Source organism: Besnoitia besnoiti, chromosome II, assembly GCF_002563875.1.
Source record: "Besnoitia besnoiti strain Bb-Ger1 chromosome II, whole genome shotgun sequence".
In the NCBI taxonomy this organism is placed as follows: Eukaryota; Apicomplexa; class Conoidasida; order Eucoccidiorida; family Sarcocystidae; genus Besnoitia; species Besnoitia besnoiti.
In genome coordinates, this window is record NC_042357.1 from 4,050,538 (window position 1) to 4,068,955 (window position 18,418).

Consider the following 18,418-nt stretch of genomic DNA (forward strand, 5'->3'; position numbering starts at 1 on the left):
CCTCAACCGAGACACTTTTCAGTCCGTTGCAGCCTCCTTTTCACAGGCTTTGGTGGATGCGCTGGCTGATGCGCTCCGATACTAAGTTTTGATATCAAGGACAGATCGTCGCGATGGCGTTTTACCTGCCAGACAAGATTTTTCTACTAATCAGCTTCCACAGAAGGAACGGTGCAGACAAGCGGGCATGGTCTAGTGGCTATGACGTCTGCCTAACACGCAGAAGATCCCGAGTTCGATCCTCGGTGCCCGTACTTTGTTTTTCATGTTCTTTCACTTTTCTCCGTGCAGACACTTTTATTGCAAGACCATCGTGATCTTCATGAGTGTTTTGTTGACGACTTTTAACAGCCTCAGCTGGGACAAAGATGCTTTGTAGTTCTTCAGCTTCTTGACTCCTCATCCAGCTGCGAGCCTTCCTACCGCAATCAAACTCGCTGGTTCTCACACACGGAGCCACGCTCGGTTTTCGATGAGTAAAGCCCTGAGATGTGATTTTTCTTGGGACTGTTTGAAGACGCAGAGAAGCCATGTTCATGTGCTGACTACCGTGACGACCCGTAGCCGTCTGTCGCTCGCGCGTTCCACCGGGCTCAATTTGCTCTCTCGCGCGCAACCGCCAACTCGGAAGCTGGCTCCCAGCGCGTTGTTCGAGGGAGCTCTCCATCCATGCAGTTTATCCCGGCCGTCGTCTTTGCTCTCTCTTCCGCCGTGCAACGTACTCTCCCCCATGAGAACGCACCCGTTCTTTGCCATAGCCTCTGGGATGACATATTTTCCCTTGCAACGGTTGCACCCGAGGCAGCTCTACTCACCTGAACTCTTGAGGCATCCGGCAGCTTGCCACTCTCATGAAGGTGAATCTCCGCTTTCTTCCCGACAGAAAGCGCTTTTGTATGTATTCAGCCGGGGTGGGGGGGCCCGCTTTGTAGAGGCCGCTCGATTTGTTTGTGCGCGTCGACACACAAAGTGCAGCCAGGATCGCACGCGCCGGGACTTACTTTCCTGTAGCACCACATAGCATCACCTATATGCGTTCAGTCCATTGTGCGTTTGCTTCAGACAGTGATTGAGTCGATCCAAATATATATATATATATATATATATATGTGGAAGCAACTTCGCCAGAATAGTGTCAAATCAGTAATGCGGAACTCAGAGTCTGATGCCGCAAATTCAAGAAGAGTAGGTTCCCGCGTTGAACGGACTCTGCAAAAAAATCCACGCCTTTCGAGGGACCCCTTCAGCCAGTCCAAAAAGCCCCGGTGGCTAGCATCTGTCTAGGCCGACTTTAAGAAACATGACTACGTTAAAGGGGTCTCTGCGTGTGTTCCTGAGAGCATTCAATCCCTCCACATACCAGACACAACGTAACTGCAGGACGCTTGCTCAAAGCAGCTGTTAACGCTTGTGTTCGTTTTACCTTCCTCTCCCGTCAAGCTTTCCCCTTGTGTCTGTCGTTGCCTGGGAAAGCAACTCCGCTGTTTTTGACCCGTGTGTTCTTGTTACAGTGTAGCGTTTTGTCCTGACGAACCCTGCGCCAGGACACTCAAATCTCGTTCGGGAGCGCTTGTCAGCAGCGCTTTCATCGAGGCTTTGTTCACGCCTCTTGTCCTCGACGTCATACGCTGTTGCCCTGCAATGTCTGGCAAGGCCTGCAAGCCTGTTTACCCCAAAAATGCTCTGCACAGTCCCTCAATGTTTTGGCGACGGCCGCAACAGGGAACAACCCCGAGCACACGTGTTTGCCGCGAGAGGAAGTTATTTGAGTGATCGCACCGGTGACTCGCCTCTTTAGCTTCCGGGCGGTTGTCTTATCCACGATTCCAAACGTCTCTGTCCTGCTTCGAGCTGCCTGGGAGAGCGATTGCTTGCCGCTGGTCTCCCCGTCAATGAGAACCGTACCATTCTGCTGTGAAGAGGTGCTTTCGGAGAAAACCGGGAAACGAGAAGCACTTCAAACTGTGGTTGTTGTTTTATTACGAGAGTGCCGAAACTGAGAACCCAGGTTTTGTAGCTTATGTGCCCATGGACGGGAGTGTTCATAGGCGCACCCGTGATACCAGTATCCATGACCGTTCTTTTAAGTTCCTATAAGGTAGTTTGTTTGTTGAGTAGACCAAGGGCATTGTGTGGAGCCGAATCCACTAGCGTGTGCATGTCTCTTGCTTCTGAATGCCCATTAGTTTTGTTGATGCTTTTTTGATCCGTGGGGGATCTCGACCCCACGTGCAAGTGAACCTCACGAACCTCGAGTCTCGGCCCTGTGAATCAGTAGTAGGCGATACAGCCTGTATTAGATGTGTAGCTCGGTAGAGTGGGGTCCTGAACTATCCGTGGATTCGTTCACTTCATGGCTTTACAGTGTATGTGTTTGAGAGACCGTTAGCCAAGCGGTGATCTTGCACGTGGAAGACGGAAGCTCGCAAAACTGATTCCCCTTCTCCGTTTCGAGTCCCTGGCCAGTGCCCAGGCCGTCTGGCGAGCTTGAGATACCGTTTGCAAAAACCCTCGAAGGTTCTCTGGGACGTCGTCTGCCAGCTGCTATCGAGGGAGGGGGCTGTTCTATGCACTATGTTTCATTGATACCGTCAGGACGCAGCTCCTCTATGGGGCTTTGACAACTCAGAAGTTTGCTCGCTACCATTTCAGCATAACGACATCCGGCCGACAGACAAGTCGAATGCCGTTGCGGTGATTGCCGTGAGAGGCCCTCAGTGCCCGGAAAGCAGTTGACTGAAAACACGCGTCCTTCAACCAGGAACCGGGCCCCAAATCAGCTGATTCTGCCGTCATAAAGGCATTGTTTTGTCTCTCTGAACTCTCTTTTCCTCGTGCCTCGACTTTTAAACAGCTTTTTCCTTCACCCCAACGCCGCCGCTGACACGGCAGCACACAAGTCACTTCCGCGGCCTTTGACCAGCCTGCCCTTGAGCAGGCAGCGGACGAAGGCTCGTTGTTATAGTGCGCTGGTCGGAGGCGCAACTACAGACAACACGCGGCAGCTTGTAGAGATTCCTGACGTAGCATTTCCGGTACCTCCGCTCCTTCCTTCTCTGGGCTTGCCCTCTTCCTCGGCGGCAGGATTTACGGATCCAGCCGGACGCTTTGAGCAGAAGAAGCCTCGAGCATAGCCTCCTCACCTTCATGTTTTTGCCAGTGCCAGGGCATGAAGGCGGGCTAAGGACGACGACATAAGAATTCTGTTTCGCTCTTCTCTACGCTACGCGCGGCAGGTACTGTCACACTGTTTGAGCTTGCCACGAGCAACTACATGAGAAGAGATTTCTGAAGTTGTACCATTTGGCAAAAGCCCACAGTTCCTCTCAGCGTGTTTCAAGTGAGCGTGCTGCGCACATGAGGACAGGACAACGATGGGCGCTCACCCGTGGAAGCGCACACGAGAGTAGTGGCATCAGGCGTGCTGGCGAGTCAGCTGCACCTGTGTTACCCAGCATCTGTGCTCTGAGACGGCAGGACACGAACCCATCAAGTTGAGACATGCAGCGAGTCCCGACCTGAGAGGGCGCCTGCTACAACGCCCGTTCAGGTATCAAGTCCTACTGTGCAAAATAGCTCCAGTGAGCCGCTTGCGGAGGAGAACGAGAGCCAGTGGCGAGCCCTACTTTAGTCGAAAGGAAGCCTGTCGCGTAGAATAGCAATTTGCATGATGCTGCGTGTTATCCATACCATGCTTAAGTCGACCACGCACACGAAGCCCCGGCTGCTTGCGTCAAGTTTTCACTCTGCTGGCAGTTTTTTTGGATCTGCACAAGCGCAGCAAATAGCCGAAGCGAGTCTTTTCCGCTGCAGGAAGACGCGACTACGCGAAACTTTCTAGAACAACTTTGTATGGTCTAGAATTGACTACTCTTTCTCCCTTTACATGAAGCTGCCATTATTTGTTTTCCTGCTTTAGTTCGAGAATCACTCTGTGGACGAGGAAGAACTCACGGGCAGCCCTCGCTAACACGCAGATCGACAACTTCTTCCTGGGTAAATACTTTTTCTTAGCGGCGGCTCTGCAGTGTCTCAGCTCAAAAATCTACCTTCCTCTCCAGATATGTGTCTGCTTTCCTGTCCTTCACTTGCCCTTCAATCTTTCGCCCCACAAACTGGCTTCTTTACGCGCTTGAACGCCCGATTAGTAGAGACAAGGTTGCCCGCCTCTTTACTACGCTGGAAACGGGATAGATCTGGTAATTGAGGATCACCAAGGAAAACAAGGGGGCCGGTTTCCAGGGCGGGTTCGTCACGTTGATGTACGCTCTCGTACATCGGCTACGGCGGAAAGGCGAGACAGCGCTAGCGTGTCTTTCAAGGGTTGATATCTCGGTCTCGTCCACACGAGCGAGTGCTTTCGGAATGCATGCCTTCCTTCCCGTTGCTGGCTAACGACTAAGGGAGGAGTTCCTTTCCAGCGTTTTGCGCGAAGTGTGATAGACTACTAGCGCGCTGCAGTGCCCTTCCCATGCCCCCCTCCGTAAACGCCGCTCCCGACACTGGCGATACAATGAAAGATAAAAATTCACGAAACTGACGAGGGTTGAGTGCACTGTCTCAGAGCGAACACCCTGCTTGTCCCCGTCCATATCGCCGCGTGCTAGATTTTCGATTTAGTCTAGAGCGCGTACCCTTCCAGTTCTGAGGAGAATCCATTCGTCAACGTCAAGTCTGATTTCTGCTATTTCGCTGGCCCGTGGCTGCCCTCATCTCGTTTAGTCATCACAAACTTCGATGCTGCCCTGTCACTCTGGCTCTCGACGCCGCTGATCCTCTGCGCGTTTGCAAGCTTCAAGCAAACTGTTCCCTGCTCCTTCCACCATTCGTTCCGCTGCTCATCCATGCTCTTTCATTCATGTCCGCCATGTGTCCTGCCCACGCTTCAGTTTTCTTAGGCGTCCGCCGCTGAGGAAGGAGAGCAAAGTCTTTTTCCTCCGTTTTTCGCGACCTCGAATCTCCATCTCCGCCGCTTGCTCATCCACACGCACAAGCCCCCTTCGCCTTCTCTACCTCACATCGCTCGGAGTTTTGTAGAAGCGCCAGCCGCTTTGGCCGCTCTCGCCAGTCAGTAGAGGAGCATACCTTGCAACAGAGAATTCAAGTTCATCCAACGACCGCCCTCTTGCTGCCGGGAGACTCCAGAAACTGCCTCTCGCGTCGCCAGCTCAGAGCGACCCGCTGCCGCGCCTTGATCGTTTACCAAGTTGAACATAACAGGACGGACGGAGTCCAAGAGTAGACTTGCGAGCGTATGCCTCACTGTGGCCTCGGGTCTGACGTATATTGCCTCTCAGCTGCTCTTCGCGGCCTCTGCTTGCCCGTGGACTGGAGCGAGCGCTCGCTCTCCGTCGTGAAATGGATCCACTCTGGCGTCCCGCTCTTCTCTTTTCAGGAACTTTTTCTGCAGCCGCGGAAACGAAACACGAACCGCGCACCAGTAAGAAATCCGTCTCCAACACTCACGCACTTCTGCGTGTTTCGAGGCTTGTGAACAGAACCGTGGATACGGAGTCGCCGAACAGCGGAGACCACGCGGGCGGCAGGCGGTCGAGGTTCTGCTTCGCCCACCCTCCAAGACTCGGCGTGCATCCCTGCGTCCTGCCTGATCTTTGCCTTTTTCTCTGTTGGGCCTTCGTTTTCCGCGTCAGCGGTTTCTGTCTTGTGTCCTCGCCGCTTGCCTCTGCTCGCTTGACAGCCCGGGCAGCGTCCTCAGGTCGCCGCTGCAAAGCGACGGCTTCCCGCCTTCCTGTCTCCTTCGCACGCCGCTCACCTGTTTGTTTCTTCTGCGATTCGACCTCGCTGTCTCTCGAGAGCCCTGCCTCATGCCCCGCTGGGGGCGACAGGCGAGGCGCCAGCCTCTTTTGTCACTCGCCCTCGGCGCCTGGCTTCTTGTTTGCGATCTCGCGCGTGCGGCTTGTCCTCCGCACCTTCTCGCGCTTCTCCCCGTTCTGTGACGCTTCAAAATGCACGGAGGAGGCGGGAACGCCGCGGCTGAGGCCGCCAGTGCCCAACCGTCCTCTTCCTCGCAGCCCCCTTGTGCCGACAAAGCGCGAGCCCACAGCGCCTTCAGGCGTGCTACCCCCCCTGCTTGCTTTGAGTGCTCGTCCTCGTCTGCCTCTTCGCTCCCCTCCTCTTCGACGACTTCTTCAATTTCCTTTTCTCCGTGTGTGCTGCATGCGTGCTGCACTGAGGCATCTGCAGCTTCTTCTCTGTGTTCTAGTGCCGCAGTCTCCTCGCCGGCCGCAGCCACTCCCCTTGCGGCGTCTCCGCCGGCGCCGCCAGAGGCATCTGGGGCGCCTGCGGCGAGGCCCAGAGGCGGCCTCGGGCTGTCGCTCGCCCTCCCCGCGAGGAACTCGAGCGTCGATTTCCGCCAGCATGGATACGACGTGCTCACGTTCGTCGGTACGCCGTCTCGCACGCACGCTGTAATTGCAGACGAAAGCGAGAAAAGATCTCTTGCCGGGTCGCCTAAGGGTACTATCGCCTGCAACTCGACCGGCGAGCACACAGGAGACAAACGAAGTCCGCGTGTGCGCTTTTTGAAATTTACTTCCGTTCTTGTTTGATTCGGATAACTGGCAGTTCACCTATATATACATGTATAAGTATATACAGAGCTTCTCAGGCTACGTGGCAAAGGGCGCAACTCCCACGAGGTTAGAAAGAAAGGCGACAAACCGCTCTTTCAACTGTGGTCTCTCCCCCTCCCAGCCTCAGTTCGTTTCTTTCGAGCTTCCGTCTCTCTCCGCGCCACAGACGTCTCAGAGACACTCGATCCTGCATGCATCGCGTTGGCGAGTCCTCGGTCTGTTCTCTCTGTCTGCAAGACTTTCTCTGCTTCTTCACGTCAGATTTACACGCATATCTGTATGTTTCCCGCCTCTATCTCTCCTCGAGCGAGCAGGCGGGTGTCTCCGCGCGTCAGGGTACGAGACCTGCACACGCGGCTCGCGGCTCGATTTTCGCATCGTGGGTCGTTTGCGTCTCTCTGCACTTCAGGCAGGGGCCAGTTCGGCCGCGCGTTTCGCGTGCGGAGGCTGAGCGACAGCAGCGAGTGGCTCGCCAAGCAGATTGACCTCACGGCCCTCGACGAGCGCGACCGCCGCCTCAGCTTGCAAGAAGCAGAGGTAGGGAACAAGAACAGCTCGCTCCGTAATTGCGCATTGGACCTCCAGCGCATGTGAGATTTGCGCCGCCCTTGCAAATCTTCTTTTAGAGCGTTTCTAATGAGCACCTTTGCTTCGCAGTTGTGGCCGCTGGGCGCGATTGTGGCGCATCACGCATCTGCCACGGGCTGCAGTCACTCTGCAGGACGCACGTATGTCTGCGAAGCGGCCTCTCCGTCTCAGAGGGACTTCATGCGCAGCCAGGCTGGCGCAGCTGGCCTTGCGCGTTGGTTCCTTTACGAGCCGAGAGCCCCCGTTTGCGAGAGTGTCTCATGGGAAGCGGAGGCTCTGTGGAGCTGCCCGCAACGAGACTTCCACCCGCACGCCTCCTCTCGCCACGCACTCACCGCGATCCTCTGCAGCTCGCCCGTGGCGTCTGCGCTGTTTGATTGAATCGGCGGAAGGGGTCGAAGACGTACCGTGGGCTGAGTTTCAACATAATGTAGAGCAGTTGACCGGATATATGGTTGCTGTCTCACAAGCATGCACGCAGATGGGTGCCGCGAGAAAGTTGCTTCTTTCGCGTCCTGCCAGAGTCTGCTGGGGCGCTGTGTGCGGCCGCCTGCGCTGCGGGGTGTTTGAGGTGCTTCCGTCTGCATGAGGGGGGAGCGTAGGCGGCGCGTGCGTTGCGGTTTTCGCGCGTCGCAGGTGATGAAGCAGCTGGAGCATCCGTCAGTGGTGCGCTGCGTGGAGTCTTTCGTGCACAACGACACGTTTTTGGTGATTGTGATGGAGTTCTGCGAGCGCGGCGACCTGTCGGCGCTGCTAGTAGAGCAGCGGCGCCGCGCGGAGTTCGTGGAGGAAACGCGGGCGCGGAAGTGGCTCGTGCAGCTGACGGAAGGTCTCCAGTACATCCACTCAAAGCGGATTCTGCACCGGGACTTGAAGCCGAGCAACATTCTGCTGGACGAGGGCGAAAACGTGAAGATCGGCGACTTTGGCATCAGCCGCGTGATGACGACGACGCTGGCGCTCGCGCAGACCGCCGTGGGGACGCCGCAATACATGTCGCCAGAGATGTGCGAGAACAAGCCGTACACCTACAAGAGCGACGTGTGGGCGCTCGGCTGCGTCCTCTTTGAGCTATGCTCGCTGAAAAACGCCTTCGATGGCGACTCCTTCCTCGCCCTCGTGTGGAACATCGCCTTCAAACCCGTCCCGCCGCTGCCGCCGCATTACTCGCCTCAGCTCGCTCAAGTCATCCACGCCATGCTCGAGAAAGACCCCCACAAACGCCCCGCCCCCGCCGCCATCCTCGCCAGCCCGCTGTTCATCGCCTTCCAGGCCTCAGACGCACGCCACTTAGAGCCCAGACGCGACGAGCCGACTCGAGCCGCGGAGGAGGCGCCGCATTCCCCCACACCCAGCCGCACTGACCCCGCCGCGCCCGCCTCACTCGCCGCGCCCTCCGCGCCCTCGGCGCGCCCGCCTGCGCCGCGGCCGCGTGCGGCCTCCGTCTGTCGCTCTGTTGGCGCCACGCTTCGCGGCGCCTCGCCCGACGAGCTGTCGCCACACAAAAGCGCTCGGAAGAGAGACAGGAGAGAAGACAGGCGCCGCTCCTCGCGGGAGGCAAGCTACGAAGCCCGACAGCACACAGCCGCCGACAGAGACCTTCAGCTGCGCGCCGCGAAGGCGGGCGAGGGTGGGCGCGTGCTGGGCGACGGAGAAGGCGACTCTGGGGTAGAGCGGAGTGCCCAGGAGAAGGTGCACGCGACGCAGGAGTTGCAAGAGACCGAAGAATGCCACTGCGAACGAGAGTCTCGCGATACAGAGACAGAGTGGGCGCAGAATCGCGCAGAAGGGAGCGGGGCGCCGCGGAGCCTCGTGGAAGCGGCTGAAGCTGCCTCGGCGTCGCCGACGGGATGCGAGAGGCCCGAAGCGGGCGCGGAAGCGGAAGAGAGACGCACCTGCCTGCGAGACCTTCCCGCACCAGGGAAAACGAGTCCTGCGCCCTGCGAGGCAGGCCATCCACGCGGAGAAGACATAGAAGAACCGGCAGCCGCGAGCCACGCCGAAGCTGAGAGACCGAATGTTTCTGTCTCGCTCTCGACCCTGGCCGCAGTGTCGACCCCCCACTCATCTGCGACTGCGAACTCTCCCTCGTCTCCCGACTCCGGCTTCGCGTCTGAGACAGGTGCATTCTCCGCGCACTCCCCCGCTTCCTCCGCCTCGCCTTTGTTCGGTCCAGAGAGAAAAGACCTCCAGATGACTAAAGGGGACGGCTCGCCGCTTGCCTCGGCTCCGCGGCCCCCTACGGCAGACGCCAAGGAGAAGAAACCCGACGCAGAGGCCGGACTTCCTCAAAGTGAAGTTAACGACGAAACCAAAAGTACCGAACTCCGCCTCTTTCTCCCGCCCCCCACGCAGACACGGGAAGCGAAGAAGATATGTCCATTGTGTCTCGGCTCTTCGCCGCTTGCAGCACCTGCGCCGCGAGAGCTGCACACTCCAAGGGGCGACGCCACAAGCTGCGGCATCCAGGCGCCGCGCGAGGGAAGACTCGGCGTGTGGGATCCCTGCGGAAATCCACGGGTCATCTCGCCTTTGGTTGCCGTGCTGGCAGGCGACGGCGCGCGAACGGCGCCCGCGAAGTCCTGCTTCAGGTCGGCATGGGCAAGCGCCGACAGACACGGCGATGACGGCGCAGCGTCCGCTAGTCCCGACGACGAAGCGCGTGCGAGGCCTGACCGGCGCGGCGCCTGCTCGATGGAAACCCGCGAGAGAGCGAGGGCGCGCCGAGGTCGCCTCCTCGCGTGGAGAGCGGCGGCGGACGAAGAGGACACGCCTAGAGGCCCGCGGGCCGCAGAAGAAGCGAATGCCGCCGTCGCGGAAAAACAGAGAGGGCGCGAGGAAGCAGCGAGAAGAAGAGACCATGGGGACGTCGGGGAGCATGCGAAGGCGCCCTCAGGGAAGAGGCGCGCGCAGCACGACGCCGCAGCGGCGCCGGACCGGCGCGGGGCTGCGAAGAGAGAAGAACGTCGGTCTCCAGCCTGTGGCTGCGACGCGGAAGAGCTAGTCGCAGAAGAGGCCTGCCAGCGAGCGAGGAGCGGCGCTGCCGAGGCCGCGGCTGACGGGCGCCGAAGCCGAAAGCGGCTAGAGGAGGGCGTGCGGGGCTGGAGGGACTCGAGGCCTTCGGCGCGACCGGCGCAACTCTGCATGCATGGTCGCCGCAGCATCTCCTTCGCACTTGAGACTGCCGACTACGCGCGCGTGGTTATCGGCAGAATAAAACGACGGTGGGCGTCTTTTGTTTCTGTTGCGCGGGTAAACGTGCCTGCGCGTTTTCAACTCTCCTTCGCGTTCCTCGCACATCCGCGTCTAGCGTGCCTCTGCGCGGGCATAGACCTCTCGTTTTGCTGCCTGCGCCTCCTTCCTGTGGCCTGCCGGGCTTCGTGTCTCTATCCTCCTTACGGCCGCGCTGGGTTTCTCTAACCTCCCGGCGGCGGCTCTCTCCGTCCGCTTATTTCTGCGTGCGCATTGCCCGTCGTTTCTGCTCTGCGGTCTCCCTGCGCACTCTCCCTCCGCCGCGCACCTTCGCGCGTCTTCCTTCTCAGCTTGCAGGCTCGTGAGAGGCGCGCGTCGCTCAGATTTGCAGATGGCCTTCTGGCATATTCGTTCCATTTGCATGCGCCTTTGTTGCTCCCCAACACTCTACTCGGTTCGCCCTGCTAGCATGCAAGCGCCCGCTTCCAGTGTGCTTCGTTTCGGTGCTGCTGTTTGCCCTCGCAGGCTGGAGGAAGCTCCTCACGCGTCGCCCGCTGAGTTGCTTGTCCTCGCCTTCCGCCTCGCAGACGAGGCACGGCGCTGCGACGAGGGTGGCGCCCCAGAGCGAACAGGCTCGCTGGGCTCCGCGGCCGCCTCATCGCCGGAGGAGGCTGCGAAAGCCAACCCAGAGGGGGAGACCTGCCGCGGGCCTCGGCACCAGGGCGACCAGGCGCGGAGCGGCTCCCTCCGCCCCCCACGCCGAGAAGAAGCCCGGCGCGGGCGCAGGGAGTCGCGGCTTTCTGGCAACCTCTCGCTACAGCCAAGAGGCGAGCGGGCGCAGCCAAAGCCTGGTCTTCTCCGTCGCGGCGCGAGAGCTGAACCCACCCCCAGGGAAAACGATGCGGCTCGCTCGAGCGGCCGGGACAGAGACGCGTTCGCCGAGCCTCTTCTTGGTGACGATGGGGCTGAAGCCCAGTCGGAGGGAGCGGGGCGGAGCTGCGCCTGCAAGCAGAAGAGGCCCGCGGCTGCAGCCTCGGGAACCGCCGCCCAGCTTGCTGGAGGGCGCGAAGCACGCACCGTGGCCTCCAGCTCGTTCTGCTCGGCGAAGGACGACGCGGAGGAAGGCCGCGCAACGACGCGCGAGCCCAGAGCGAGCCGGGGGGAAAGACGCGAAACGGAGTCTTCCTCAGGTTGCGCGGAAGTCTCCACGACGGCGCGAGACAGCGGCGCGGAAAGCGGCGCCAGGGAAGAAGAAGGAGCGCCGACGAAAAAGCGGAAAATGGAGGCGGAGGACGCAGAGATTCTAGGTAGGCCTGAGAGGTCGTGGGACGAGAGAAGAGAACGCCGCAGCAGCTCACTTCTCGTTTCAGCACTCAGATCAACTGCGGCAATCTGCGATTCGTGCCTCTCGTGTCGCACGCGAAGGCGTCCTTCTCGCGGTCCTGGAGAAGGTCGAAGCTGCGGCCCTCTGTCTCCTACCCCCCCCCCTCCCCCCCGCCTCTCGCAACGAGCCGCCTTGTTTTTTTGCGTCTTTTTGCGTGTCAGATCTCCCCTTTGACCTCGACTGGATGATGCGTTTCGGCGAGTTGCTCTGCGCTCACCTAAGTGTGCTGGAGTGTCAGATTTTGCTCAGTTTCCTGCACACGAAGAAGCAGAATCGTCGGCACTCTGCACTGCTGCCGCGGTCGGCCTCTTTCCAGCCAGCGCCTCACGCGCCGTCGCTCACCCCGCTTCTCGCCGGAGAGCCCAGCGCAGCTGCCTCGCTGCAGCTTCCCACGCGATCATCAGGCCGCCTGAGCGCTTCTGGGATGTCGCGGCGCGCGTGGCTCGCCGCGGACGCGCCGCGCCCAGCGGCCTGCAGGAGTTCCCGGTGCGCCAGCGGGATCGTCGCGCATGCCTCCGCGGCGCCATCAGCCGCTCTGACGGCTCACGAATTTCTCGACGCGGTGCTGCTGGACGTCGCCAGCCACGCACATTACGCCCAGACGCTCCAGTGGGGCCTAGGCGTGCTAGCCTCCGCCCCCGAGGCTCTCGACACGCAGGCCGTGCGTGCGTCGACTCCGTTGGCTCGCGAGGAGGCGGGCGACGGCCTCGCGGATGCTGAGCCCTTCGTGCGCTCCGCGTCGCGCACTCTCAACCTGCCCATCCTCAGCGCTTTCGTTCGATTCGACGGTAATAAGCTGCGCTGCATCTCCAGGTGAGAGCGCCGCGAAATCGGATGCGGCAGAGGCGCCGCGTCCCCTGAGGAGGCCTCTGCGACCATGACTGTCTTCCCCGTGAAAGAAGGCTGCGTCTGAAATTTCTCTGCCGCGTCTGGGGTGTTCAGGCAGCTTTTCCGCACCGTGCTTCATCTTTACTTCCCGAAGCTCTCCTCGCCGCAGCTCGACAGGCTCTACCAACTGACAGAAAAAGCTCCCTCGGGTTTCGTGCGGTGCGTGCAACGTCTTTGCGTCTCAAAAAGAATCTTTGTTGCGCGCCGATGAGGAGTTGAGTCTGGACTTAGGAACCCACATCGTCCCTAACACAGGTCACGCGAACGTCTGAAGCCCCATCCTTCCGAAGCACGACTAGAAAGTCTATTCTTGTGCGGAGTAGATGCGAGAGTTACTGCGTGCGACGGCACGCAGGGGGGGGTAGTATGTGGATTCGAGGCTTCACGCGGCTGACATGGCGCGTGGTTTCACTTTTTCTGTCGAGGTCCCCAGGTACGAGCGCTGGCTCACCACTATGGCCACCTGCCTGGCGCACGCCGCAGACCGAAGAGAAGTGCACGCGGAGGACGGTGCTCTCCCAGGCGGTCGCGGCGGAAGACTCGTCACGCGGTCGACGCCCTCAACGTCGTCTCGTGAATCGGTTTACACTCCTCCTCTCGGCGCGTCGCTTCTGCCGCGCGGCGCTGCTTCACCTGCCGTTCCCGGCTCAGCGGCGCAGGCGTCTGCATGCGTCTCCGCCGCAGAGCCCGCCTCTGGTTTCCGTTCGTCGGCGCCGCCCTTCTCTCTCTCTCTCGAGGCAGTCGCGCCTTCCGCGTCGAGCTCGAATTTGCCGCTCCCTCAGTCCATTCCTCTCTCTGCGGACTGCAGCTCGTCGGCGGACGCTGCTTCATTCGCCGGCGGGGCGCGGCCTTCTTCTTTTCCTCAGGCGCTTCTCTTCTACACGTCCTCTCTCCCTGCGTTCGCCTGCGCCGTCGCGCAGCCACCGACTTCTTCGCGGACTTTTTCGTGTCCGCTTCCCTCCACTGCGCCGTTCTCCGCTCCCCGTCTTGCTCTCCGCGCAGCTCGGCCCTCGAGGAGAGCGCCTGCGCCTTCGCCTGCGTGCGAGTCGCGCGACGTAGCGCGGCGCACGCGGAGCGACGGAGCCGTCGCGCAGGCGGAGGCGCCTAGTCCGCGGAAAGAAGCGAGCGTGATCGCCGAGGCAAGCGATTCGCGGCTGGAGGGCGAGGCGGCGCTCTGCAGGACTGACGCGCCCCGCCCTCCGAGGCGATGGGGTGTACGTACGCAGTCGTGCTGCACAGCGGGCCTCGAAGGCGATGCAGGCAACTCGGCGTCTTGGAGACTGGCGACGCCGAGTCCCCAGGGCGCTCTGCGCCCTGCTGCCGCCTGCTTAGCCGTCGCCGCAACGCCAGCTGGGCTCGCAGCTGAGTCCGAGAAGACTAACAACTTCGACATTGGGCAATCGGGCGGAGGCGGCGGCGCCACAGCAGAGAACGCGGCGACACAGACACACGCAGACAGATTCAAGAGAAACGTCGCAGAAGGCGCAGACGCACTCGCGAAGGAATCAAGTGCAGGAGGCCGCGGAGACAGACGCGGGCGGGAGATTGAGAGCGAGCCCGCGAGAGCGGGGGTCGCGCGAACAAACGCAGAGGGGAAAAGGCATCTCTGCGCAGAAGAGACACCGCCGCCCCCAGTGCCTCCCGGCGCCCCGCCCCCGCCACCGGCCTTGAGTAACGACACACGACGCGGAGAAAACGAAACGAAGAGTGGAGGGACAGCAGACAAAGAGGATAGCGGAGCCCGTGGAGGCACTTTTCCATGCGCGTCACGTTTCCGCGCGCCTCCCGCTAGTCTGGTACCTGAGAAGCCGCGCGAACCCGCCAGCAGCGACGCCGGATGGCTGTCGGTGACTTCCGATGCCGTCGCGGAGGCCAGCCAAGCAGACGACGCGCCGAAAGCGGCGCGCAATGACTCCGCTCCCCCCAGTCGCAAGCGCGAGCGAGCGCTCCACTCCCTGCGTTCTCAGTCTCACTCCACGTCTGCGTCGTCGCTCGCCTCGTCGCCCTTTTCATCCCCGTTTTCGCTGCCGTCTGCGCCTCCTCTCGCGTCTTCACCTTCCCCTTCTCTCGCGCTCTCCGCCGCGCTCGCCTCGCTGTCGCCGTCGCTCGCGGCATCGCCTCCCGCGACGTCTGCCTTTTCGAGCTCCACGCCGTGTTCACTCTTCTCGTCGCTTGCCGCGCCTTCGTTCTCCTTTTTTGCAGGCACCGACGCGACGACGTTCTGCGGAACTCCGTCGCCCGCAGGCGGCAACGCAGGCTGCAAAACGCCCCCCTCCTCGATCGCCTCTGCGCGCTCCCCTGGCTGCTGCCCGCCCTCGCCCTTCTCAGCGCCAGGCTCTGCGGCCTCCACGGCCTCCTTGGGCTCTACGTGTTCGGTCTCTGCTTCGCTTTCCGCGGCGCCGGGGGGGGCGGGCAGCCTCGCTACGGCGACCGCCGAGCGCGACGGAAACTCCAGAGATCTGCTCGTTTCAGAAAAAGGCGACGCAGCCGCAGAGCCCAGCCGCGGGCGCGCCTCCGACGCAGGCCGAGCGGCGCCAGCGAAGGTTCACGCCGACGCGCGCGCGCCTTTCCCCTCTCGACAGGTGCCTTCGCCTGCATCTTCAGGGGGCTGCAAAGCCGCGCGCGGCGGCTCGAGGGACGTGCCGCGGCGCGCCGCGCCTTCCTCGTTCTCTCCGCCGCCCTCGCTGCTCCTGGGCAGCAGCCTCCTGGGCCGTACTCACCCCGGCGCGCCCTGCCTGCCGCGGCCGTTTGGCATCCCTTCGTCTTCTTCTCTTCAGAGTCTCACCTGTGCGCCGTCTCTGCTGTCTGTCGCCGGGGTCGACGCGGCCTCGCAGGGCTCGCCACTCGTTGCGGCGCCTCTCCGCGCCTCCGAATCCGCCTCCTCTGTGGGCGGATGTGCGTTTGAGAGCGCGAAAGCCCCGCGCCCCTCCACCAGACCGGCGGGGGACGCCAGGCTGCAGGCGACTCAGGAGGGCGCGGAGGGCGCCGCGCAGACACAACCGGCGAAAAGCGTCGCTCCTGAGCAGCAGGCGCGGCCGCGAGCGAGTCCTGTGGCGGCTGGCGAGGCACCGCGGAAACTCTGCGAACTTTGCGCGCCTCAAGGTCGCCCGAGGCGGCCGCCGGCGGTGGCTGAAGCGGAGGGCGAGATCCAGTGCGGCGAAGAGGAGAGGAGCGCGAGGCGCGAGGACGCAGGCACCGCCTTTGGCAGCGAAGGCAGCCAAGAGGTTCGCGAGGCCTTCGAGCCGCCCCCCGAACAGGGACCGCGTCTCCTCTCTGCAGAGAGACAAGATAAGGCAGCGCTCTTCACCGGCGAAACAGAGGGGGAAAAGACGGACGAAGAGGGGGCTCCAGCGCACCCGTCGCTCCTCTTTGACCGTGACATCGACTCGGGGGCGCTGCTGATTCCCACAGAGTGCCGTCCGTATGCGAGCAAGACTGCAGCGAATCGCCGGCGGAGACACTCCGCATTCAACACGCTCTTCTCCTCCGAGTTCGGTGCGTTTCTTCGCACGCCCTGCCCCTGCGAAAACGCGGCTGCCTCGTCGCTTCCTCTCGCCTTTTCTGCAATCTCCCCTTGCTCGGCGTGCGGCTTTCGAGATCCGCACGACCGCGGAAACGCGCCGGCGTCCGGCTGCGGCAGCTTCCTGCTTCCTTCTCTCTCCGCCGTGGCCTCGCGCGGGGAGATGGCCTCTTTGCCGCCCTGCGCGCCTCGGCGACGCTCTACGCAGCTGGAGGAGCCCCGCGGGCGTCGGGAGGCGCTGGACGGGCGCGGCCGCCGAGGCGGGCGACGCCGCGCGCGCAACAGCTGCGAGCGAAGAGCGAAAATGCACCGCGTTCGTTCTTCCAGTGTGTCGTCGCCTCCGCAGTCCTGCGCCTCCGCGTCTCGCCCTCGCTCGCCGGCGTTCTCTTCTTCTTGTGCTGTTCTTTCGTCTCTGGCTTCGCCGCGGTCTCCGGCTGCTGCGGCGGAGGCGATCGGCGCGCTGCAGACGCTGGTGCATGCGTTGCAGCTCGAGCGAACGGCCCTCTGTCGCCGCGTCACGGATCCCTCCGCAGGCAGCGTTTCGTTCCTCGAGGCGCGCGAGCGAGAGACCGATGCGGCTCTCGACGGCGCGCTGGCGACGCTGAGCCTGTGCTGCAACTCAGCTTGCCGAGAAGGCCCTCTGCAGCGAGGAGACTGCGCGTGGCGCACCGAGCTGCGGGTGCCTCTGCGCAGGCCGACGGCGGCAGACGGCAAGGAGACGCGAAGCGGCGATGAGACGCGCGGTCGCGAAGAGGAAACCCCCGCGTACTCCGTAACGGCTGGCTCCCTCGCGAGACAGACGAGCCCCTGGCAGTGCGCGAGAAGCTCTCGACTGGACGCTGCGCGCAGAGAGGGACGGAATGAAGACAATGCCAGAGCCCACAGCAGCGACAGCGAGGCCGCTTGGCTCGCGGCGCCTCCGCCAGAAGGCGCCCCAGACTACGCAGCCTCATGCAAAGAAGAAGACGGCGACGAAGGCGACATACACGGACATGAGGAAGGCAAGAGAGCGGAAACCAGCCTGGGTTCGCTGCTTACGCACGCGTCCCCAGAAGCCCGCTGCAACGGCTGGCTGCCTGGTGTTCATGCAGAGGAGTATTTCGATGCCGTCTGCCTGCTGCGTGAGGCGGCGGAGGAACTCCCCGAGAGGCGGCGCGCGATCGCCTGCCTGGCCTCAGCCTTCGCCGCCGCACTGCCGGTGCGCAGGGCTCGGCGACTCTCAGCTCCCTCGGAGTGGCGCGCGAGAGCAGCGGGAAGCGAAACCGAAGCAGACACCCGCGACCACTCACTCGCGTCCGCCCCCTCGGCTCCTCCCGCGACGACAGCCTCTTCGAGTCCACGTGCCTCTGCTGCGCCTTTTCCCGCGCCAAGCGCCTCGTCGCGTGCGCAACCAGCCCGACCTCCGCCCTCGCCCTCGAGGGCTTGCACCCCTTCTGAGACGCGCCGCGGCTCGTCTAAGAGTCCTTCGGTGTCTGCGCCACTCTCCTCTTCAGCCGCTGCCTCGCCTATGGAATCTCCCTCTAGCATGTCGCTGGCGGCTCTCGAGCCACGGTGCGAAGGCTGGGTGGCGCGCACAGCCAACGTGACGCATCCACTGATTTCGGCTTTGAAGTCTGTCTCCTCGGCGCCCTCTGCCGGCGCGTCGTCTGCGTTCGCCGCCGGCGTGAACCCCTCTGGAGCGCCGCCGACCTCGTTCTCGCGCAACTTGCCGCGGTCGCAGCCTCGCGCGCGCGCAGCGGATTTGAGTCCTTCAGCCTCTTCGTGCGAATCTTCCTCTGCTTCGCCCCGAGGGATGTGCAGACGCAGGCGTCAGAGCACACAGCGCGGAGAGGAAGGCGCGCTGCAGGGCAGATGCGAAAAGGGGAGCGCCCACGCGCGCAGGAGGCGAGCGGAGGGCGACGTGCTGTGGCCTTTGGCGTTCGCGTGGGGGTCGCGGTATGCCTGCTGCGCAGAGTTCTATTCCAACCTGATAATGAAGCTCTTCTGCTGGATGACACTGCGCCTCCCCACTTTCCGCCTCGCGCCCGGAGACTCATCGGAGACAGGGGAGACGACAGCGAGGGCGAAGAGGCAGCGAGAGCGGAGAACGCGCGAGGAGAAGATGAGGCAAAAAACGCAGCGCAAAGTAAACGAGGCCGCCGAGCTGTACAGAAGCCTTGCATTCCTGAAGGAGCAGATCTCAAGGTAGGAGGAGAGGCAGAATCGCGCGAATCGAACAAAATGGAGAATGGGAATGAGCGCTTTGCACTGATA

General features: G+C 62.0%; 1 protein-coding gene and 1 non-coding gene across 2 annotated transcripts; both read left to right on the plus strand.

Annotated features, from left to right (window-relative positions):
• The first annotated feature begins 181 nt into the window (after positions 1 to 181).
• Positions 182 to 254, plus strand: BESB_041490. Its single transcript has one exon. It is a non-coding gene; the product is annotated as a tRNA-Val (tRNA).
• Positions 255 to 5,966: 5,712 nt separating this feature from the next.
• On the plus strand, positions 5,967 to 18,353 carry BESB_039270 (uncharacterized protein; the record flags this gene model as incomplete). The annotated part of the gene is made up of 7 exons (XM_029362513.1): positions 5,967 to 6,405; positions 7,003 to 7,130; positions 7,818 to 10,405; positions 10,899 to 11,680; positions 11,919 to 12,570; positions 12,700 to 12,804; positions 13,079 to 18,353. 7 exons carry the CDS (start codon positions 5,967 to 5,969, stop codon positions 18,351 to 18,353), a joined length of 9,969 nt encoding a protein of 3,322 aa, XP_029221478.1.
• Positions 18,354 to 18,418: the final 65 nt, after the last annotated feature.